The sequence below is a fragment of the Phalacrocorax carbo genome, chromosome 13 (assembly GCF_963921805.1).
Source record: "Phalacrocorax carbo chromosome 13, bPhaCar2.1, whole genome shotgun sequence".
Taxonomy (NCBI): Eukaryota; Metazoa; Chordata; class Aves; order Suliformes; family Phalacrocoracidae; genus Phalacrocorax; species Phalacrocorax carbo.
The window spans coordinates 5,486,407-5,511,504 of NC_087525.1; the positions used below are offsets into that span (position 1 = coordinate 5,486,407).

Genomic DNA, 25,098 nt, shown 5'->3' on the forward strand with positions numbered 1-25,098 from the left:
TTCTTGGCAGCAGCATCTTTTTCATCCTTATCACTCCCATACTCCCTTTTCAAGTCACAAAACCATTCAGCTGCACCACAGTTCCTTTGTCCTCATCCCTGCGCTATAGGGGAACTGGCTGAGATCACACTGCAGAGATCACAGTTACTATGAAGGTCAGCTGCTTTGCCTCTCTGTTTATATAAAAATAAAACTGCTATAATGCTGGACATAATTTCGAGAACTGTTCTAGTTTCAACCTGATGCCTGGCTAATGAAACATGCTGCCTTGCAGGATGCTTATGCTTAGGAAGGTCTCCACATTGTTCTACTTGTCTAACACTAAACAGATTCCCTGACCTAGAAAGCATCCCTTCCTGAAGTGAAACATCTGTGTCTCTGCCACTGACATCTGGAGGGAAGGACACTCTCCTGCACTCCCTGCTGGAGTTTCTCTGCTGCCTGACAATGCTTGTCAGAGTTCTGCTGATTTTGCACAGCACTGGAGAGTGTCGACGCAGTGCTTGCTACATGAGCACGTAGGAAGCCACATACCTTGGAGAGTTTGGATGAGACTTTACTGGGACATACTGAATTGTTTGCAGGTGAGTTAAGACACAGCTGAGATTTCAGATGGGTCTTTGGGCATAACTCCTGGCTGCGCTTGAGTTTAATGCCTCCTATTTAGATTCTATGGCATGATAATGCTCCAGGGGAAGTTAGATCCATGCCAAAAAAAAAATTGGCCAGCACAACCTAGCCCATGCCCTTCCCCTGAGGCAGGATTACATATAACTTTTCTGCTTCTAAAAAAGTTTGTCTAACCTAAAGGTCTTCAGTGATGGGGCTACATCAGAATACACAGATAAGCCACCCCGGTGCTGAACAATCCTTACACTTGACAAATTATGGTATTTCTTTTAACAGCATCCAGAGCTGCCTTTGCAGTATTTTTTATCTTTTTCCCCACTCTCTGATAGCACTGTGATGTGCATTTGTTTTATTTCCCTTTCTAAGCTTACTGCTACTCAATTCTGCTTACTCAATTTCATGTTAGTGATTTCAGACTACTTATCATATTTATATTAAAAACCATCCAAAAAAGAGCATGGAAACTAGTCACCAACAACTGCTGTATCCATATTCACTGCAATCCAAATGATTACTAGCAAACAGATTTTCCTACTTTCAGTCCCTGGACAGTATCTGCAGCAACCCAGCTAATGCACCTTTCTGGCAGCAAGCTATTGATAAGGACTTTCCGAAAATGTTTTTCAGTTAATTTGTATCTGCTTCACAGCACAAGGCACTTCAGCTAAACTGCATTTCTTTACTTCTTAATGACACAATCATAGAGGTCAAAAGCCCTGGCACAATTGAGATACCCCATCTATTGCTACATTATATCAGTTACTGTAAACAGCCCCTAAGATGGGAAAGAAGAAAGATGAAAGTTCACAGAACCGATACAGCATAATTCCTGATCTACGCAACAAAACCAGTATTTCTTGTGCAGACATGTAGGTGGAATAAAATGACAGCAAATGCATTAAGTCTTATTTGAAAAGCTCTGCCTTTTTCCAGACAACTTTGAGGCCCTTTGATAAATAAAGTGTAAACCTGCAGCACCTGGTAAGAGAAGACTTAACTCTATTTTCTGTTAGCAGGAGTAATTTTAAGATCAACAGAGAGTGAAATGGAACTAAGGAGCTGAAGGATCTGCACTAAGACTAATGCTCCAAGACTGGATTATTCTTAGATAACGCTCATAGGAAACATGAGGTTTACATATTTCTATGGGCACTAAAAGCCACAGTTCATTTTTGAAAGCTGAACTTTATTACTAAAGAGTGGTAAAACAATTTATCACATTTCACTTTGACTGAACACTGTAGATCTGTGTATAAAGGAAGAAAAATCACTGCCCCTCTATTTATTCTTTTGTCCTGATCCATAAAAATACTATTTTGCCTTGAAAAAAGTCTAGATAAAAATGGCATTTTCACCTCCTGTGCATTCAGTGATGTGTGGTGATTTCACTGACCAAAATGCAGTTTTACTTCCATTTTATTCACTACTGGGCCAACGCAACTAGACCGTACTATGTACTCTACTCTTAGGGCAGTACTAACAAAATCAGTAGTTACATTTCAATTTAAACGTAAGCCTGTGAACTCCAACACAGAAGAGCAACTTCTGCAGTTCGCAGGGCTTGTAAGGCTTGGTCTCTGATCACAAACAAGACTAACAAACTGGCAGTTAAAAAAAAAGAAGAAGATAAATACTTTGACTTTCTTCGTCAAGCACATTTTATTTGCTAGTTAATCAGAAAGAAACGTGTAGTTTCACAGCTGGTTTCATATAGTTCCCCTTTTAAAGCTGAACTATATCTGAGAAGTGTTGATTTTCTTCTGAAAGAAAACATTTCATGTGATTAGTCTGTTTAATGTATATTCTCGGGATGACTTAAGTGAACACCCTACATTTACCTAACTCAGGCTGCATCACTGTTATTTGATTCTAGTATGATGCTGGTATAGTCTTATTAGTATGAATGTAATTTTAATAAGATTCACCACAGCAAAATGAAGGCACATAAAAACTGAGGTGGTGCAAACCCATAGTAGAATGAAAATTATTGCCTAGCAATAGAAAACATTCAAGGTCAGGATGGACGTGGCTCTGAGCAACCTGATCTAGTTAAAGATGTCCACGCTTACTGCAGGGGCGGGGTTGGACTAAATGACCTCTAGAAGTCCCTTCCAACTTCTGTGATTCTAAACCACAGCAAATCCACTCTGCTCTCCTGTGGGTTAGCTAATTCCTCTGTATAAAGGTTTTCTGGTTGTTCCATGCAAACACTGCACTTCAAGCTCCTTTAACCTGGAGAAGCACTGGGTCAGACGGTACCTGCCACAGCCCTACCTGGAGGAAAGGTCAGCCCCTTTCACGCCACAGACCAGAGGGTACCTCTCTATCACAGCAGCAGCTCTCTGACAGCTAATTATACCATTGCTACCTGATACAGAGCCCTCCTATGCAGAAGGAGTCATACCTGCCACTGGGAAATGGGGGGAAAGCCACGGACTTCAGCTTCTTGTCTTCTGCAGCTGTTAAGCAGTTCTTTATAGTCTCTTCAAGCTGCTCTTCACACTTGTCTGAGCCCCACTGTGGGATGTGACAGTGGATGACAAACTTTGCTGCTAGGCCGCTAGACTGAGTAAGTGCAGCTAACACAAATGAAAATATAACATTTAGTTTTGAATAGAAACCACCCTGCAATGACCTCTCAATCCAACGTGCTTCCTTAATTACATCACCTCTCCAAAGAAATATATTAGGGATTATAATATGCCACAACGGCTCAGTTGTAATCATAATCTGTCTCATCATTACTTTTGTGATCATTTATTTCTTTGGAGACCAAAGAACCCGAGGCTCATTTGGTTAACAGAGTTATTCGTTAATATTTTTAGCTTTCTCATTCAGCCTGCCATCTGGATTTGTTTTATGCAAAGTATCAAAACCTTGCACTGGACACAGTATCGTTAATCCCCCAATAGACATTTCTGCAGTGCCATCACAGCCTTATCTAAATGCTTTGCACAAATATCCTGTGTCATCATTACAGCTCCAGTATGTTAGGGTGTAACACTTAGACCTGCTTCACAGCTGGGTAATTTCAGACAATGACATGAAAATCAAAGATGTTTGTTGCAAGTCTCCACCCCGGTGTCCAATTAGGAATCCCAGATTAATTTTTCAGAAAACATAATATTTCTCCAGGGCCTGCAGAGTCCACAGCACGGCATCAGTTTGCTTTTGTTGCATTTGTGAACTTCTGAAGCACTTCTGAAAATTAGCACTTCTGAAAATATGGGTCTTGGGAACCTCAGGTTAATCACCCAAATTAGTGATGCAGTTAATGCCCAAGGATGAAAAACTTGGATTAATTCACTTGTCCACCATCACAGAGGAATTCTGTTGCAGGCACAGAGGAGTTCTGTGTAATGATTCACTGTGCCACTTAAATTTCAACCAGAAGAGAAATGTCAGGTCTTTAACCACAGGGAGCAAATCAACTGAAAACAACACAGGTGTCCTGTGGGCAGCACTCAAATTCAAGCCCATTAGGCCAGAGCTCAAGTGTTTGCAGTAGACCTCCAGTGATTAACAACCATTTATTATCGCTTGCCTCAAAAACAGTAGAAGGGGCAATTTCAAACATAGCAACACAACACAATGCTTGGGAGCCTACATTTTCCTATCTATTCAACTAAGATTATCTTCTTTCCTGGGACTGGCTTAATAGTGTAAAAGGAGTCTATTTTCTAGTTAGGTAGTGATGTTGACAGAGAAAAGTAGTTTACTTTGATGTTACAGCACGTATTTTTGATTCACTGCAGAAGTGAAGCAAAGTCTGTTGTACAAAATTTTCCCTGTCATTTGAGATTATAAAACTAGGCTATTCATTTAGGAAATTTTAAAAACAAGACTATTTAAAGCATTTAGTTTCTTGGGTGTTGAGATACTAAGCTAAATAAGGCACTGGAAGATATACTGTAACTTCTCTCCCTCTGCCCTCCAGCTACCTTCAACCCCTATGAACTGGTTTAATTTGTTGACAAAGGAAGACAGACTCTCAAACCCCAAACTATTCACTGCTACAGATGTGTTAAACATCTGAAGGGAGCTCTTCTGTAATTTGTATTTCTGTCATGTAGCTGTAGTGCCTGGGAGAAGAGCAGCATTTCCTCTTCCAAAAAGCATGTCAGTTCTAAAGATCATATCACATCTTTATTTGTGTTCAAAGTAAAATAATTGTTTGGATTATACTGTTTGTCAAATATGCATAAAGCAGGATTTGTAAACTGTCACTGCTCTTATACCTCTTACGTTAGACAGAATGCTGTTTCTGATCCTCACTAAGGAATGCGGTACAAAAACAGAACAGGAAAGATGGCACAAAGGTGACAGCACAAGTGTTCCTTCATTTTTGGACTCTCACAGACAGTAATTGCCTAAGGTAAATTAATCGGCCTGCTGTAACTTACGGTGGCACCTAGAAGCTGAAAGACTGGATGTGCATAGCACACAGGTATCCCATTCTTCTTCCTTTTTTTTCCCCTAAGCAGGCTATCCCTATCAGCAACAGCTTTGAACAAGAAACAGAAACATTTACACCACATAAGCAAAGGCACATACATAATCAAGAAATATTATAATGTCCAGAGAAAAGAACATATGGAATGAGCTGTTTCCAAAAGAGCATAGTATCCTTTTTACCTTCAGCAACTTCCAAAGGTCCTTGAGATTTGCGAAGCTCTTTCACTGTTTCTAAAAACTCTTTCCCTCCAGCCTTTTCCAATGCCTTGCCTGCAAGGACACAGAGCAAAAGGCCTTGGCTTCAGGGTATCAGCATAAAAACCCAACTCTATGTTATTTACAAGAAGAACATTGTACACATATTATCCTGTTTCCCTCTATCAGCAGCAGCTGAAGTTTATGTTTACCACTCTATCTAGCCACAGATAAAGTTTACTTTTTATTGGTTTTGAAAATCCCTGTATGTTATCACTGGAAATAACTTTAATAAGTATCTGTAAGAATTCTATCTTACTCTGGCTTGTGGCTAAAATAGTGAAGAGTGCGATTTTCAGGACTTGGATTTTCAGCCTCCAAAACCTACTCAACCTACAAACTCTATTACTTTCTGAACTAAACACAGCTGGAATGCCAGTGGAGGTCTTGATGACTGACTGTACAAAACAATGAATCCAGAAGCCTGCTACTGGATTCTGTGCCGCTCTGTGTGACTGACTGTGTATCCCTTTTTTACCTCCCTCTTGCTTCAATTTCCGTATTTGTACACCAGCAGTAATAATATTTCCTTATTTCACATGAGCAGCATAAGGCTTTGTACATGAGTATATCTAAAGTATGTAAAATCCTGCAATGAAAAGCATAATTAAAGGTATTCATATATAATTTTCTTCACAGAATTTGCAGAGGCAAATGTAAAAATAATCCAGTAAAGACTGCAGTAATGATTATTTACACCTTTGCTGCTCATGTGCTTAAACAAATTATCTGTGTTTTGATTGTCGTAAGCCATCATTAAAAAAAGAGATAAATTAATGATCAGCCTGTTATACCTAGTCAGATCCAGCCTGATTTTCAGAAGTGTTGTAAGCGATATTTTATGGCCTGGGGAAGATTCAGATGAAACAGGACGGGATCTCAGCAGGCAGCTAGTAGACCAGCTACTGTTCCAACTCTAGATCTGTTTTTTTCTGCATGTAGCAGAGCCTCACCTATTTCCTCCTTGAGGTCTATTTCAGCAGTTGTAGGGTGAACGATGCCTTCTACTTTCATGGAGCCAATATGGCTGATGTCACTCTGTGTCAGAGAAAGCTGTAAAATAATAAGAAAGTAGGAAAAAAATAGTAATCTGAATGCAAAATCATTTTCCTAACAAAAAAATTAAAATGAAAGAAGGCTGGATTCAGTCTTTCAGATGTCTGTAGTTTTATTGTGTTCAATATGTTTGATTCTGATTTTTAGCCTTTAGTTAATTAATTTGTACACTACTCATTGTTTTGTGGTATGCCCACAGAGTGGGAGCTTGTTCCAGAAGAAGTTACTGCTAGAAAATTCATGTTCTAGCATCACAGTTTGAAGAGAAAAGGCTGACTTCGGAAATGCTTTTGTTTAAAGAGAAAAGTATTAAAATTAAAAAGCTTTTCTCCTGTAGAAAACACTTGCCCCCAAGTAAAGTACTGGAGGGACTGAGAAGAAGGGCTGAACATTATCCTGAGCTATAAAGGCTTTACCATCCAAGTAATTATTTTCCCTTTGACTTCCTGGCATAAATAAAATAAGGAATGCTTTACCCACCCACACGTCTGGATACAGGAACTGGCCAAAACTTGATGCCTTAAGGTGCTCAAAAAAGGCCACTCCCCAGATTTCACAGCCTCATCACTTTGAGCAACAACAGAGGACAGAAACCCTAAAAACCATTAAAAAGACTTTAGAGTTGCTGAACATGTGCCCAGCATGCCTCATTTCTTCCAAGATACACTGTAGTATTTATGTCCTAACCAGAACAATAAGCGCTGCCTATTTTAGAGAACAAAGTGAGGAGCTGCACAGATTCTGCAGGAACTTAGGACAGGGATGAACTCTAATAAAGGAGATCCAAGTTTCATTCACCTAGCCAGATTACTGCTTTTAGCAACCTTTTAGATCTAGTATGTGTCTAGCCCATTCTAGACCACTGCATTAGCAAGAGATGGGATCAGGCAGACTGAACTCTTAAGTGCTGCTTCATACAACAGGGTATACCATCAGTACAGGGGGCTTACAGAAGCAGTTTCAGGAAGAACAATTTTTCCAGATGACCTTACTACTGAAAATAATAAGAAAGTTTGACTATACCTCCACAGTTAAATCTGTAAGAAAAACTCCAGTTTCATTCAAAGGGTCCAAAAATTACAGAAGGCAAAACCTCTCCCTCTTGGTGAGTACAGAGGGGAAAGAAAAAAAAAAAAGGGACAGACAGCTGGCTGGACACCAAGGACACGTGGGTATTCTGGTGGGATGGTTTTGTAATTGTGGCCAGGCGAGGTGTCACAGTCTGTGCTGAGACAGAGAAGTAGGCATGCCCTGCAGCTCTGGTGAGGTCCTCAGTTTAAACAGTGAGAGAGCAGCACCCCACAGCCCACTTTCAGATGGAGAATCCAGGCTTCTGCCACAAACCAACATGTGGAAGTTTTGGGTGATCCTGGGGCCTGGCCCAGAAATACTCTTTTTAAAGTATTAAATAGCCTAGAAGGCAAAACCTGGTTTGGCAGGATGCCAGGCACAACACAGCCAAGTCAAAACTGAACAAAACTCTAACACAGCTTAGGCCAAGAAATGAATCAGTATGGTTCTCTATAGAGCAGAGAGGCTGCCCAGAGTTATTCTCGGAAATCTTTTACCTGCAGACATATTTTTTGAGACCCTCTACCACGCCCATGACTTGAGTGAGTTTTGGTCTTATATTTCAGACCACTAAGGGAGAACGGGGAGATGATTTTGTACTGGTGTTAGATCAGAAGCATCCTTCTATTTATGCTAGGCTCCATTGCTGTGATGCCAATCTGTTATAACTTTGCGTTACCTTTTGTCCTGGCACAAGGCTCTTGGAGGACAAGATAGTGAAACCATCCCCAGGTCCATCTTCGGATGTTGAATTGGAAGCTCCTTCTTTTTCATTGTCCTTTTGTTTGTTCTATTTGGGGGCAGAAAAAAGCAAGAACTCTCACGGGGGAGGGAAAAAAAAAATAATCAACATTTAACCATTATTTAGTAACGGATAGATTTAATCAGTTACTACAAATCTCATCTGCTTAGATCAATATATTACTCATAGCCTTTTAACCCCCAAAGATTATGTAACAACAGAGGTCTTCACTGTTTATGTAATGCATCATGTTTATGTAAAACATCAGTGGTTCATCTGAGGCATTACATACGTCTGCAGTCACATTAAGAGTCAGAGCACCCACATCCATCTGTAGTTTTACTAACAACTAAGGTTGTATTTATGGGTGGGTGTGTGCTAGTTTATTTTTGTTGCTAACAGAGCAGAGCTCATACTAAATCAAAGTTAGTAACTTAGTAACCCTGTCAAATGCTCCAATCTGAAGGAAAAAACAACTTTACGATCTGAAAAAAAATCATAAGCCTCAGCTAATAAATCATAAATCCGAATCCATGTTGACAGGAGTGAGCCATCATACCTCCATACAAGGTATGTCAGAATGACAAAATAACTCATAATTGAAGTTTGAATGCAAAATCCCCTTTGTGGCACACACTCCCTCATGCAGCCTAGCTCCAGGAGCAGCAAACCTGTTCCTACCAGGGCTGCAGGAGCATCTCCTCACATCTCTCAATATTTGCTTGAAGGTGTGTCAAGACACTAACTCTTCCTAACAAGCCCCAAACTCTGCATGTGCACAATTCAAAGTAAGGCGGTAACTTAGATCAACACACAGAGGCTGCCTATTAAGCATCCCATTAAGCAACTTTGTTGTCTGTTTAAAAGTTGTTTCTGCATGTTCTCAGCTATGGAAGTGTATTAAAGCTTAGAGGCCTCCAGAAAGGTGTGCTTAACACAAGTTTAAAAAGCTGAGGTAAAAGCTTAATATCATTTAATCCTACCCAATCAAAAGTTTAGCAGTGTTTTAAGATGCATGCTCCGGAATGACAAACCAAGAGCACGGATCTGGGTTACTGCTTTACCAAATTAAACCATTCTGGATGGTGATAGAGGATGGGCAACCATAAGGGAAGGTGCAGTGGTCAAGTTCAGATTCCTTTACTCTTCTTGAACTCCTTTAAAAACCATTAACAACAGCACACCTAAGAACACATGAAACAAAGAGCTTGTCAAAATGACATTTATGTACCATGTCGGGACAAGTTCTCTGGATAGTGAAAAATCTTAAAGAACAACTTGCTAACTGTACAACGCTGAAGATGTGACATCTCTCAAGTAGAAAAAGTTTTAAGATACACCTTCCTTTGTTTTAAAAGATAGAGTTCACTGCCACACAGCTAGTGCAGAGATAAAGATTCCACACAGTTATCAGGAAATACTGCAAAGGGTGACATGGAAATCTGAAAAGTTTCCCTCAAAGCTTTGAAGGTTTTTGTTATGAAAATTCATTACAAAAATACTGTGCTTGCCTTTATTTCTACAGTTTAGAGAAAAAAAACAAAACAACAAACAAACCAAAAATCCTGCCACATGTATTATCAACTCCTACCTCCCATTTCCAGTTGTTACAAACAAACAATGCAGAATCGCTCATTTATTCCTCTTAATAATCTCAGTTGGTTTTGATCCAGTCCCTCTCCCACGTGTCTGGAATCCCACATCTGCCTCATGCTTACCTTTTTGGGTGTCCGGGCCTTGGTAGACTTTGCCTTCTTCCCACTCTTTTTGTTCACCATGGATTTCCTTCCCTTCTTCTCAGGAGTAGGTGAAAGGATGGTCTCAGATTTGCCTTTGGCACCCCGTTTCTTGGCTAGAAGCTCTGGCTGAATTCTGGGCAGGACACCTCCACTTGCAATAGTCACACCTTTTAGCAACTGCAAGAAGTAGTGTGAAGAACCACATTACAGATTTTCTTACTCTGCACTCAAGCTATTTTTTGCTGACTATATTATGCATATGCAAGTAGAGTCCACACTTCCCAAAGCATTGCACCTTGTCCCTTTATCATGAAAAAAAAAACGAAACAAAAAACCTGAGGGATAAAATCCAGAATAACAAGAAAGCTGGCAGGTCACAGCAAGGTCAGCCAGCATGTCCGAAGAACTCCATTACTGTACAGGTTAGTCACTCTCCTCTCTCCCAGTGCTGGTCTCCCTGCATACCTGTCCTTGCTGACTCAAAAGCAGTGAGTGAGGGCAAGAGGAAATGGTAAGTGCCTGTAGGCTACTTAAAAACATGACTGCACCACAGCCCTGCTCAAAGAAGGACTGGCTGTAGATCTGTTTGGCAGGGAAACGGATTCAGTGAAAGCAAGCATAAGCCCCAAGAACTTGCTTTGCAGAGGTGAACAATAGGAATGGGCTGTGATCTTAGGTGGAGGGCAAAATCTGGCTAATTCCTAATGGACACCAGCAGATCTAGTCCCCAGTTCACAGGCCAGTGACCAGCGCCACAGAACAAGGAATGGGCTGGTAGCATTAGCATGCTTTTGCCTCTCTCCTGGCCTGTTTTGACTTTTCAGTCCCCTTGACTGGAAACAGAGCTAGATGACTTCATAGGCACCACATTTTCATTACATGAAGCAGTCAAATTAAGTGCAGGAATCTTTCAAACTGTGAATTATGTCATCCCTCTTCACGTGGGGCCAACCAAGAAGAGATCCTCTGATGCTGACTGAACCCTTCTGGCAGCCCTGAATGCTGTAATTCACAGGCCATGCCATGATCTCCCTTGTCACTCAACAAGTTTAGCAGAAGTGATGCTACAAGCGAGTCAGAGCACTGCAAACCACAGTCTGGGTGCTAACGGGACCTGGGCATACAGCAGGGCAGGCAGTCCTGGAGGCAGCAACAGCAGAGAGAGGGCCAGACCCCTACCCAAGATGGGCCTTGCAGACATTATAATATAAAACACATATTTCTACAGCTTTCAGGAACAGATCTTCCACAAGGCACATTTTCTTTAGTATTGCATGTCCCCGTGGAAAAAATTAAGCATCAAGTTTACCCACTTCAACAGAACTCACAGGCTACATAAGAAGTGAAATTTATATCCAGAGGATTTAGGATGAGATATCTCAGAACCTTCTTTTTTTGTTTGCTTTTATTCAAGTTGGCACAATCTTGTCTTCTTCTGCTCTAATAACTTTGTTCTCATTCATGCATCAGACTAAACTGTTTCTAACCTTCTGTGGTAGCAGCTTCGTCCATGCTGCAGCATGTAACTCATGCACTGAAATGTAAACGGGTACCTGATTCAGTTCCTCATCATTTGCAACTGCCAGGAGGATGTGTCTGGGGGCAATTCTTCCTTTCTTGTTGTCTCGTGCTGCATTTCCTGCTAATTCCAGAATTTCAGCTGTAAACACATTGAGATGAAAATAAGTAACAAAAAAAAAATGCAACTTGTGTACACCCTGTATACACATTTTATATTCCTTCTTAATATCCATTTACATTTTCAGGGGTGCTTCCCAGATTAAACAGTCTTTGCTACAGAAGGCAGAAACCAAACTACACTCAATGTATTTGTAAATTTAAGTAAGATAATTTGTCCTTCCTAATCCCCTGTAGGACAGTTAGCTTGGTTCACATAACTTCTTTTACAAATCCCAAGTCAGAATTCTCTTTCAAAAAACAAGAAATACCCTATAAAAATGTACATCAGCAGTCCAAAATTTAGCAGTAACACTGTAACAATCAGAGTAAAGCATGCAATGAAACCCCAAACCTAGTACCGACAGTTCTGACAAAACAGCAAGGATTCTCAGGACCAGGTGAGACGAAGACTGAGGTGCATTTAAAGAAATACTTTGAAAGCCAACGAACTAGCCAGGCAACACTGCGATTCTGCATTAAAGGGCATTGGAAAATCTGTGAGAAGCTTCGTTTCAGAACAAGATATGAAAGGTTTGACTTAGAGGCAAGGAGAGACAACGTAAGAGCTTCAGTGCGTGAACTGTAGAAAGTTCCTTCTACACCTCTGTGAACAGGAGGTCACTTCAAAAATAGTTTCTCTAAATGTGCAATAACTTTTACACCATGACTAAAGTCACTGAGCTTTTTCTAATTGTTATAGAGGAAACACAGACACATCTTCCTGAGTTTATTTAAACTGCAGCAATCAGTATAATTCATTAACTTACACAGTTTGGCCCCTATTCAGAGGTCACTTCTCATGTAAGAGCTCTACTGAAACACTGACAAGGAAGGAGACGGGAAGGTTCTGCTCCAGATAATCATAATCATATTCACACCTTGTTTCATTTTAGAAGTACCCAGTGTCCCTGCCTTCTGGTTTTCAGTTTTGTATTTACATCTTTCAGTAAGCAGGGTAAGAAAGTTACAGCCCATTCATGTCCTATGAATGATATCTTACTCCATTTTATCAACTAAATAAAGAACTCTATTATAAAAAGAAGAACTTTCATGAAAAATCTAGTGGAAATCTACATAATGCTCTCTGGCTAAAATTCAAAGGACTTCAAGGAGAGGTTTAGCTCTCAGTTCATGGGAAAAAATAATAAGCTTTCGATTTAATTCCATGGAATAACAAAAGTGCGTACTTGCCATCCAGTTTTCACTACTAGGCAGCATTCATACTTAATGGAATGTTGGAGATATAAAAGCCATTGTTTATAATCATGTGCATATTCACAGTGAATTGTTTAAGAGACAGCCAGTGTCTGTTAAATTTTCATGATTATTCATGCAGAACTTTCAAGAAACATTATCAAAGTTGCTAAGACAAGCACTTAAATTTTAGGAAATACTAGAACCATGGTTGAGATAACTAGGTCACTGGCATGAGGAAAAAGCAGCGTGCAACAATCAGAAATAATATCACGCCACAAATACACACTGGGCCCACATTAAAAGTTAGGGCAGCAACCTCATCTCTGGCATTTCCCAGCTTTGGAGGGCTTGACTTGGAGTTCAAAGGAGACTGAAAAGAGATCCTGCATAATCCAGCTATATTCACCCCTGTGAGGGCTGCAGGGCTAGAAGTTTCAGATCCAACTCCCAGACCTCTGCCAGCGGAGCTAATGCAGCAGCAGACAGCAGGAACAGATTGCCATCCATTGTGCAGACCAGCATAAAGCAAGAAAAGAGACTCAGGCTTCTCCAGTGGGTTTTGCAGATTGGTGCTGATAGCAGAGGAAGATTGCATCAGGTTAAAAAAAAAAAAAAAGCAGCACATACTTACCTGTGTGGGAACTGCAGTTCTTTCAGATGTGCCAACAACAGGCACATCCTGCTACCTGTGTGCTCACCCCACTCCCCCAGGTTCTGGGTCCTTAGGCCAGCAGCATCCTGACGGTGGCCTCAAATGTCCTCTGCCTAATGTTAAGAGCAAAAAACGCAGAACACTCAAATGCCAGCCCTCTACCATGGGACACTGGGAAGAAGGGAATCCAAGGCAGAGCTGATGTATAGCAGACTGTGGAATATGCATATAACTTATCAAAGGATGCCAATCATTTGCATAGGTAAATAACTGCCTTACCTCCTTGTAATGTTTGCCTATATGTGTATTTTTTATATGCTAGAAGCAAGGCATCGGTCTTAAAAATAAAAAATGGCACTTGCAACATGCAACATCAAATCTGGAGGCTTCAGTTATCATATCCTCTGCTGATAAGAATAGATCCCTAAAGAAACTGCCTGACATTTTAAGTAGAAACATCCTGACAGGTGAGGTTACCTAAAGTCTAAGGAGACTAGTCTGAGAATATAGATTCTATAATGAAGTTCTATACTATAACAAGCTCTTTTGAAATCGGGCATCATTTTACTTTACATCCTCTCAGCAGCAGACTTTAAGAATTAAAGTGAAATCTGAAATAATCTTGCTTCCTTCAAGAGTCAAAATCCACACAAAAAGCCTCCACACTGGAAACATAACTTCCAATTCAGACATCTTCAGCGCAGATGGCTAAAAGCTCATTTGCGCACTCCCACAGTTCACCTTAGCCTCAGACAGAGATCAAACGTACGCCAGTGGAGTAGTGCTCAGACCCGTCCACTGACTCTACACAACACCCAGTCTTATTAGCAGAGCCTTTTCTCCTGTTTGATTAGCACTCAGGACCAGGGAAGAACATAACTGTCTTCCAACCAACACAAGCAGCAGCCAAGCTATGACCTGCATGGGATTACATCTTCTCGACCTGCGACATTCAGGAGCAAGAGGTTTCTTTAGCTGATGGATCAATAGATTTGGAGTGTATGGAAAATACAAGTATCATAGCCCGGCCAAAGCTTTTTGTTGAGCTGAGCTCAGCCTGCTTTTGTGAAGTGCTCAGCCGGACTGATAAGAAAGCTATATGAGAAAAACCAATAGCAGAATCGAAAAGACTTCAGACACGTTATCTTGTTTTCCACTTACCGTTTAGGTTAAGTTTTGACAGTTGTGGTTACACTACCATGTACAAATCTATCCAGTAATACTTTTGCTCTGAAAAGACCTATCAGATGACAGAGTCCTTGTTCCTCCATTTGCAAGTGGTAAAGTATCTACTCGATTCGTCTCTTGATGGCAGATGAGTGAGACAGAGAACAGTATGGCAGCTGATGTCCTTTGAAGGAGGAGGTAGTTGCTGGTGTTGTGTTCTGCCCTAATTTAGAGAAGATGGCGTTCCATTGACATCTTCTGTGATTTCCTCTGACCAGCACACCATTCATGTCTTCTGCTTGCTAAGCAAGAGGCATCTGTATTCTTTGCCTACATTTTGGGAAGGCACATTATAGGACACATGCAGCTGATGTCTGATTTAGACGATGACTGTAGTCAGCCTGTGCACACTCAGAGCATAGTCTAGCATGCATCTATTGCAAAGTCCATAAATCCAATGGGATCGAAGCCAATTTTTGATGGAGTTTTAACTCTGAAGGCCAGTGGAGCCCAACACTGTTCTAGTAAACCCAACCTTCTGGCTAGTTGCAGTTTTGCAGTATGATTTTCAAGCCTAAGATATAAAACAGCCTAGAGTGATTATAAAGAAAAAAATAATCCTTAGAACACCAATGAGATCATCTTCACATTAGCTAATCAGTTGAGATAAAAGTACCACTTGAGAGACACTGTGGTGACCACTGGCATTTTAACAATGGGGTTGAGAAGCCAAAGTGCAGATTTGGCATTGATAATGGCTGTAGGGTACAGCCGCAATCGATCTTGCATATAAAGGGAAAAAATGGGGATCTATTATCTCGCGACAGAACACATACCGAAGCCAAAAGGCAGTCTGAATAATGTGGCAACTGGGAATAAGGATGCTCAGGATACATATGCACCACCCAGATTTTTCTAGTCAAGAGGCTCGGTGCCTCAGGGCAACACAAATATACGCCATGAACAGACCATGTGCATGGCTGACCACTCACAGGAGAACCGCTGGTCCATGCAAGGCCCTGGATGAATGCAGTCAGACAGCTCTGGTCCTGTTTGACCCTTCCAGCCTCATCCACCTTGCCCCTATCCCAGCCGTGACTCACTTCCCCAGCTCCACAGCCCATTCTCGTTTCCTTGGCAATCCACACCTGAGACTTCTATCTCAGTTGCCTTCCCTGGACAGTCTCCATTTCTCCCATCTACTCTTCTCAGTTGTATTAATACTCAGGCACAATCTTCCTTTCTGGGTTCTTCATTACTGTCAGCCCCTCCATCCAATCCTTGGCCTATGCCTGATTTTTCCAACCTGCTCTCCAGCTTCCTGGCAGGATTTTTGGGCAGCCCTTGCCATTTATTTGCCCACTGGTCATCAGTTCAGCTCTCCCCACCACACAGATCCATCTTCATCTCTGTCTCTAACACCGTTATTCTTCTCCCATAACCACTGTCTTCCCAAAATGTTATCATCTGTTCCCAGCCTCCTTCTCTGACCAATGTGGAACCTGTTCCCAGTCTCCCAGTCTGCTTATTCAGTTAATTCCAGCCCACCCTTCCCACCTCTGGGACATGAGGTACGATTAGCCTCTCCTTCAATTCCTATTCATATACTCCCTGTATTCAGTCCCAAACCTCTTCCCATCTACCTCTGTGTGGCTTTTACCATCACATCAGAGAGCTTCCTCCCCTGTTGTGCCTGGTACCACTGAGACCACAGAAAGCCCACTCTCTGGTCTCAGTGATGTGAGCAGGAGCAGCCGGGGACAGCAGTGAGAGGAAAAGCCCTTCCGAGCACCTGTAGGCATGGGCTGAAGCATGCTCAGCCACTGTGTGGAGTGGCCCATGTGCAGTCCTGTCACACGTTGGAGATGAGAGGTTGAGGCGTGCTCCGTCAGTCTGGGGGGATGATGCATAAGCAGTCCGGGCAGCACTGGGAGCTGAGAGAGGCTGGAGCATGCTCAGTGAGGGCCATGTGTTCAGAGATTTTAGCTGTTAAATCAAAGAATTCTCTGCTGAGCATGAGCAACCTGTGATTTTCCAAAGTTACAGCTTGGCCAAACAGAGCAGATTTCTCTGAGATGGCAGAGACCACCCTCCCCCTTTCCCAAGGCATCAAGTCTCTGCTCAAATGCAGAGAAGCACCCAGGGTTTAGAGAAGTTCTCACAAATGTTTTACCGTAACAAAAACCCACGGCTCAACCTGGTTCTGTGAAACAGTTAATGAACCAGACTCGCTTACTCCCACCCTCCCAGATTTAGCCTAAAGCAATTCCCCTGTATGCAAGCTTTCAGCCTGAGTAGCCAATATTTCATAGCTGCAAGTCCACAACAGAAAACTGGAATTTGTAATAGGAAGTATCAGCTAACGTTAAGAAATGTTACCAGTTTGATGTATAATACCCGCTTTGACAACAGCCTTGGAAAACCACATATTGTTTCTAAAGGCTTCCCAAAACCAAAGACTATATTCACACATACTTATTAGGAATAACTAGATCACCAGGGTTAGATGTTGCAACGCTGTTTAATTGAATTATCCACCTTTGTAATGTTTTCAAACAAAACTCTGGAGAAAGCACAGAAACTTTGGTTTGGAAAGACCACTATCCACAAGCAATAGGTATTTGCTCAGAAACACTACTCCATTCTATTGCAATACATACAGAGTTGGGGCGAGAGTGGGTCCTCTCTCTGCTGAATGAAGCAGCTTAGAGTAACATTCCCTCAAAATTTATGTGGGTCCCAAGCCTACACATCTAGCAATTTTCTTGCCTGGTTGACTACACATTTTCTTTTTTCTAAAACAAAGCGTAGGCCCACACATAATCTGCCCTTACCATATTAATGATTTAAATTAAACTGCACTTACTAGCCAGAAGCAGAGCCAAGCTACACACTGTTCTAGTTCAGACAATAGGTAAACAGTGCTGCGCTGTATGTTATAAAAAGATGACCATAACTCAGTCTGCACTACCAAAGTGCTGTTGACAATTTATTACTACACCTACACTACCACAGCTCAGAACAAGCATCTCTAAATGTTTATCCTAGAAACTCCTTTGAATGCTATGGATCCCTGTGGAGTGGGAAAAGGAAAAAATTATTCCTCCCGAGACTGAAGGTCAGCAGAGTTATTATGCAGCATGTCATTCAGTTATGTTAGTGCGATTTCCAAAACCCACAAAATATGGTTTCATCTTGCGATACCCAGACATCCAGAAGTCTGTAGACAACTTCTAAGCAATCCACAAATGACGATAAAATAAAGAAAACACACCTTGCTATACAGAAATTAATATTTATGACATTCCTGAAGAGGTCTGAACCTCTGCTAGAAAACATACAGAGGCCTACCAACAAAAACAAGGTTGAAAATCCCCGTGGTAGAGCAGGGAGCTACAAGAGCTATGAATCCTCTACCTCTGCCTTCCCCCCTAACTCCCTGCAGCATCCATGCTGAGTAGCACTCCACGCTGCCCAGCTGAACAAGCTCCGCAAGTCACGGACTTCCCCAGTACAACACCAGCTCCACAGAGAGAGATTTCTGCAGTTACAAGACTTCATTTTTAATGTATGAAATGGATTGTGTAAATATGAATATATCTATGTTTTTAATGAAGTGAAAGATCTTCTCCAAAATCACTTACAGAACTGATCTTTCTCTAGGATGAAAATATATTAATATAAATGTATTTGCTCTTACACAGTAAAAAATAAAATCAAACGAGAGATGCTCAGCATCTTGGATTTTGAACCTGCTTTTCAGTGGTGTTTTGTTTTCTTTTAAAACCAGCTCCTTTTCTGAACTTATCTCTTGAAGGAGCTGGGGGTGAATATGAATGCAATCTTAAACATTTGTTTACATTTCTTCCACACAAGCTATACTTTTTCACTCCAACTCTAGAAGTAGCCTCGGGGAGGGGAGGAATCAATTCTTATCCTGCAACAAATCGGCAAAAACGTGACCGTTTCTGTAACATACTATTAGGCATCACCAGAAATTTAATTTATTAATAGTGAAATTATCACTAGTTCAGATTTTCTCCACACCTGTGAAAGGAAACAGTGCTTTTATTGTCTGGTAGTGAGAACAGGTTTTCACGTGTAAAAAAGACAGCAATGTTTGCATAAAGACCAACATGCTATTACACGGACAACCAGGCTCCATGCAAGCTTCTTCCACACCACTTTGGTGACAAAGTGCTCCTGAAACACAGCCCGTTCAGCTAACTTCATCCGGACTTGGACTCCTCACAGATTCTCTAATGCACCTCAGTCTTGATCTGTAACACCTGAACCAGAATCCTCTCTCCACCAGGCGCTGTAACAATTTGCTAAAGTGCTGTTTTCCACAATTAAATAAGAAACTGAGCAGATATGATCGTAGGACAGTCTGAAATATTGCAATACATCACAGTGTATTGCAGTATATTGTATCACGATCTGACACCTGCCCCTTTCCTCTGAGGTCAGTTTCAGAACGGAAGGGAAAAGAAAACTTGGGGTATGTGGGAAGATTTAAACCCTGAAAGAGTTTCTTTATAAACTTAGGCGAGCCAAAAGGATTTTTAAAATACAAATTAACAACCGCCATATTTCATAACACTTTGACACTGTTCTGCAAGGGCAAACACAGCCAGCAAAACAGAGTTTGTACATCTATTGAGCTTTTTAAGTGAACATGGTGGGTTTGGTTTTTTCTCCTCCTGTTATTCACATCCTGGTGTATCAAAAGCCTAATTTACATCAGTTTCCTCTTGGGCAGAAACTACCTAGATGTGACTCCTCACCCTGCAAAGCAATAAAAAGTTCTACCTAGTGACCAAGCATAGTGCCTCTAAAGGAGAAAATTTCCATCCTCAGCCTCTTCAAGAAGCAAATTAATCTCTTCAGCATTTTAAGCAAGTTTCAACAAATCCTGCACTTGCAGAGCCTGATTTTCAGAAGTGCTGAACTCGTTCATATCCCATCCCATGGATATCCCTGGCTTCTGTGTGTGATCAGCACTTCCAGGATCAGGTTCTTGGTTTACCTGCTAGGTACTCTATGACGGCTGCCATGTAAACTGGTGCTCCAACACCTATCCGGTACTTGTATGTTCCTTTCTTTAAGTAGCGCATCATTCTCCCCACAGGGAAAATAACACCCGCTCTGCTAGAGCGTGAGAGTTTGGACATTTTCTTCTTCCCGCTTCGGCCCGACATCTTGCAGCTTTGTGCTGTTCAATTTGCTGGTGATTCTTATCCCCTTGCTCCAGTCCAAAAGCTGCAAGAGAAGAGAAACGGAATTAGTGTTCAGCACGTGAAAGACATCTTTATATGCTATCTTGTTCTCCCAGAAGAAAAAGTCCAAACCTATTCTCAATACCTGGTAAAGTTGAGGCATTATTCATTAAAAGTTGGATAACTGGAACATAGCTTTGCTTTTGACTATTGCACTGTCGATGTGGCAATATCGCAGAAAAAGTGGTTTGGAGAATATTAAGAAAAATATATATACCAAATGCACATTAAAAGAATCTTTAAAAAAAAAGCCAAACAAACCACACCAAGGCAGACATCTGCAGCATGAAAGATTTCCATGCTGATAAGTTTAGCAAGTTATAAACAGCTGAGAAGTACTGGCATAATGAATAGCGTTAAACAAGCTGAAAAGCAGTTACTGGTGCCACCTGTTAAGCAGAGGAAGCTGTACTGCTTGCACAGGAGAAGATAAAACCTACCAACACACACACTGCTTCTTCACAGGTCTTTGAGATGGGGAATTTCACATGCATGGCTGAAGAGGAGAAGCAGGCAAGCAGCTGTGCTTCAAGCACCTCCTCTCGCGCTGCTCTGGCCTCAGGAACTGAGCCCCAGGGACCAGCTCACAGGCTTCACCTCTTTCATAATTCTCCCCTGATCATCTTCACAGCCACAGGACTCCTGGGAGTCCCAGAACTCTTGCTCCACAGAGCTAAGGGGAGGTCTTTAATCTCTCATCTTAAAAGGACAGGCTACTAGGCTTTTCTGTCCATCAAGCTCCCTGAAGATGCGTTTTTTCCCTGCATTACATTAAGAGCCAATCTAGACTATACATAGGAGCAAAGAATGCAAATCTCATTTTCTCTTTGTTTTTCTGGCCTCAGTGAGGTTGTGGGTAAACGGATGACAAACCCCAGCATCAGCCAGTCCAAAGTGTGCATGCGGTCATAGTTAAACCCCTAGTTTTCACTCTCAGTCACAAAATGGGGAAGTTTTAACTCTGTGTCCAAAAATGGTTTTTAACTCCATTTTGATAGCTGCCCTGGGGCCTAATTATGATCCTGGCTACAACACAATAGATCAAGATTCACTCCTCTGGAATAAACGAAGAGCTTGTCTGCCACAGATGGTACTTCTGTCAATGAAGGCATAGCTACTTAATTCCCAGTATTCATTTCCCTCAGTGAAACAAGGAAAGAAAAGGAGGGAGATAATATGAAAAATATTATGACTTTAGGTGATACTGTTAAAATCTATCACAATCTGCACTCTAAATAGCTTTAAAAAAAAAAAAAAGTAATTTGAGACCACTGAAAGCCCTTGGGAACAGTCAACATCCATCCAAGGAGGGCACAGAAATTTGTGCGTCACTCTTAGCCTGCTTATTACAAATCAAGCGCATACACAAAGAGGGTCACCTGTCCCATAGGAAGCCACACATTGACAGAAACCAGCCCATCTGTAACAGCCAAATTCAAGGGTGGGTTTCTACAATAACCTAACTTGAACGCTGGTTTCATTAGGATATCAAAGAAATAAAATCACCACAGAGTCTGCAGGGATCTACAAAACCCTGGCATATCCTTGTCTATCAGCTAGATAATTTTTTCTTTCTGTGTGCAATATATTACATGGGCATAATAACAGAAGTTGGGGAAAGATTAAAACAGTAAACCAATCGGACACGGACACCTCAAAATTGAGGCTGCTCATCATCCTACTCTACTTTCCTTGGGAACTGCCAGCCCAGAAACACAAGTGGTGGTAAAAGAGCTCCTAAACTGCAGCTTGCAAGTGCGGATTAAAGGCAATGGCCGCTTCAAACAGATACAAGTGGAAAAAATTCCCAAGCAATACATTAATTGCATCGATGCAGGAGTAACCAGTCCTGGAGGTCAGGGAAAAACTGCTAGGAAGCAGCTCCACTGATCAGGACCACCAGGTTACAGGGCGGAGGGGCACAGGGAAAGAGCTGTTGTGAAAAGGCAAATCTTGTGTCAAGGTATATAAGCAAGAGGACAGCTAGCATTGCTGAGGACCTACTTCAGGCATGCAGAGCAACAAGAATCCAGAAGAGTGTGATAAGAATGGATGTTGGACACAAACTAAAACGGAAGGCAATAAGAAGTGGGGAGGCATGACAATAGTCTTTAGAGACATAAAGGCTACTTTGAAGGTGGAGGGAGTAAGTGTTCCCTATGAAAAGTGGCAGGAGAAAAGCAGGACTCTTACAAAAGCTGTGTAGCTGGGAAGAGAGCGGAGCACTGGACTGTCAGGCGGGAAGGTGGCAGAATCTTCCTGCCAGGGCAACTTTAAAACAGTTAAAGAGCATATGTCAGAGGTGGCACTGGCAGCGTTAGATCTGCCTTGGGACAGAAGGCTGGACAAGGTGATCTCTCGAGGTCCCTTCCTCCAGTCTTCTTGCTCAGTGAAATTTGCAATTTGTGACAAACCCTTTATAAGCTTCCAATTCCATATTATGCTACCGATTAACCTTTATAAAGCGTCCCTTTCAGTTCGCGATAACTGACATCCAAATTACTGAATAAACGTAGGCTGGGAATTAGGTTTCTAGCCATCAGAGGAGAGAACTTCTGGAACAGCCTTCTCTCATGAGTAATATGAGCAACAATAACTCATTTTAAGGGGGAACTTAATAAATGTATGCACTAGGCTATGATCTGATTCCTGCAATACCAGCAGGACAGTTTCATCACCCGAGAGTTCAGTCCTGCGCTGAAATCCCCACAGCGAGCCATGCTGAAAGAGCACACTACAAGCAATCACGTATCAAAATCATATTAAGGTAACCTCTTTGTGTATTTGCTCCTGTAGTACCAAATCGCAACTGCATGTAAATCAGTGGGGGGAAAATAAAAGCAAACATCATGAAACTGCATCCACAGAAAATACCAGGGTTGCATTTGATCTCTGCAATGGAAAATCAAAACATATTTGTATAACTAAGTACACTGCTCTGGGGCATGCTGTTGCATTATATTAATTTCTGTTTAATTAATCACTTCTGGCTCATTCTTCTGTTGCCTCACTGAACTTTCCACCTCGGTCTCTACCCCTTTATTCTTCCCTTCTCTTTCACAGCAAGTCTCAGCCTTTTTTCCCCTGCTGCCAAGGCAACCTTTGGAATCCCAAAACATTTTTCCAAATACACTGCAGGTAACAGATCAGGTAGGTTTGTGGAATTTTGTGAGAGCCTAAATTTTTAAAAAAAGGTTTCAAAACTCTGCTAACACTGTCTCTCTCTTTCTTCTTTACAAGTTATGTGGACCAGGGTATATTGGGGAATGACATATACACCAGCATGTTCTTGTCTTGTCTCCTATGGGAGCTGATTTTTGGTATGAAAAGCAAGCCACAGCATAGTCACATCTACTAAAAAACAAATCCTGTGGACCTGGACAAAGAAATGTGGTACACTGGGGTTGCCAATAGCTTCCCAGGTCTTCCTTCTTGCCCTTCTTGAAGACTGGAGAGACATTTGCTTTCCTCCAGTCCTCATGTACCTCTCCTGTCCTCCACAACCTTTCAAAGATGATGGAGAGTGGCTCAGCAAGAACATCCACCAGCTCCTTCAGCACTCGTGGGTGCATCCCATTGAGGCCCACAGATTTGTGAGGATCCAGTTTGCATAGGTGATCTCTGACCCAATCCTTCTCAACTGATGGTAAGTCTTCCTTTCCCAAGATTTTCTCTCTCTCCTCTGGGGGCTGGGATGCCTGAGGGCCAGCCTTAGCAGTAATGACAGAAGCAAAGAAGGCATTCAGTAACTCCACCTTCTCTGCACCCTGTGTCACCAGGGCCCCTTCCTTGTTCAGCGGTGGGCCCACATTCCAAGTAGCCAGTCCCTTTTTCCACATACTGTGAACCTCTCTCTTCCATTTGAGTTTCTCTCAAAGCTCTCTTGCACAGAAGAGCTACGCCTGGTCTGCAGCAAGGCCTCAGGGGTTCGTGCCCTGCCAACTCCCTCCTCCCAAAGGCAGGGGTTTGGTTTACCTCAGAGGATGCACATCAGCTCTGTCCTGACACAGTTATGCAATGCACTCTCCTGAACTGCTCCAAAGCTGCAAAGAGCTACAAGTTAAGTTCTGCTGTCCTAATTGTTCTCTTTCGATGATACAGTTAAGCGTGAAGCAGTTGAAAAAGCCCTTCAGTCTACCTACATTAGTTCCCTCACTGCCCGCTGACTCATTGTCTCTATGTTTGCCCCTATAAACTACAGTTGCCATTAAAAAACACAGCCATGCCATTTATGTGAAGTCCATCCTCGCTGATTGAGAACTGCATCTATATCTGGCTACCATGACATGAGGCTGGGCAATTTAAAGCAATTAATGTTTCCAATCCCTTAATTGGTCACAGCACACTCCTACTCTGCCATGACTCCAACATCCCTGTGTTGCTACGGGGGATTTAGTAGCTACCAGATCTCCCAGAGCTCTCTACAATATAATGAAAATAAGGTAGACTTTTGCAAGCTGGGCCTTCCTCTGTGAATTTAATCTCTTTCAGAGCCCAAAACAAGCAGCGCATTCCTTCTGCCTGCTGGGATAAAAGCTCTACCTCCTCGCTTCTCTCAGGTGTGTCTGCTGGCCACATGGAGAGTCCCTCCACTACAGACACTACCACCCCGTTTTCTTCCACCATGGTTATCAGCAGAGCATGATGGCTGCTGCACAAGGACACTGGAACAACAGACCGCCCTGGGACATTCCTCCTACTGCTGTGCAATTTGCATCCCACACTACATCCCAACGGATCTAGGATTACCAAAGCAACCTTAAACCGCTTTCCAGTCCTTCCTACATTGATGCTCAGAACAATGAAATCTCATAATCATCTTTAGGTCGTAAGGACACATATATCTCAAAAGGTAAGAATAACCTGCAGACACAGAAACAGATTGCGACCTCCAAGCGAGCGTGAACTTGAAAAGCTGGCCAGCAAGCAATTTCAGAGGTTAACATGTCGAGATCTGGCAAGAATGCATGGAAACATCAGAAAACATCAGAAACCTCAGTGCAGTACAAAATGCCTAAGATATATAAAATCTAAATTTATCTACGAGAAAAAAAAAAAAACATAGAAAAGAAAGCTTAGTTTGCACAATGTAGTACCCAAACTGCCGCAACACTGGTGGAGAAAAGTAAATTCTGGCCATTCCGTTTCACATCATACACAAGACAGAGGCAAGCT

At 41.9% G+C, this 25,098-nt stretch overlaps 1 protein-coding gene across 4 annotated transcripts in view; it reads right to left on the reverse strand.

The window, feature by feature from the left end:
* The window catches only part of LOC104049538 (core histone macro-H2A.2), a 28,609-nt gene that overhangs the window by 1,361 nt on the left and 2,150 nt on the right, over positions 1–25,098 (reverse strand). For 3 of the 4 annotated variants that reach the window (XM_064464655.1, XM_064464653.1, XM_064464654.1), the window contains exons 2-8: positions 19,674–19,906; positions 11,502–11,608; positions 9,928–10,125; positions 8,147–8,257; positions 6,294–6,393; positions 5,266–5,355; positions 3,035–3,209 (exon numbers count right to left, since the gene is read on the reverse strand). In XM_064464655.1, coding sequence (XP_064320725.1) covers positions 3,035–3,209; positions 5,266–5,355; positions 6,294–6,393; positions 8,147–8,257; positions 9,928–10,125; positions 11,502–11,608; positions 19,674–19,845 — 953 coding nt within the window. In that variant the 5' untranslated portion in view covers positions 19,846–19,906. Of the gene's footprint in view, positions 1–3,034; positions 3,210–5,265; positions 5,356–6,293; positions 6,394–8,146; positions 8,258–9,927; positions 10,126–11,501; positions 11,609–19,673; positions 19,907–23,299; positions 24,943–25,098 lie in introns of those variants that run through there. The other variant, XM_064464656.1, reaches the window with a different exon arrangement.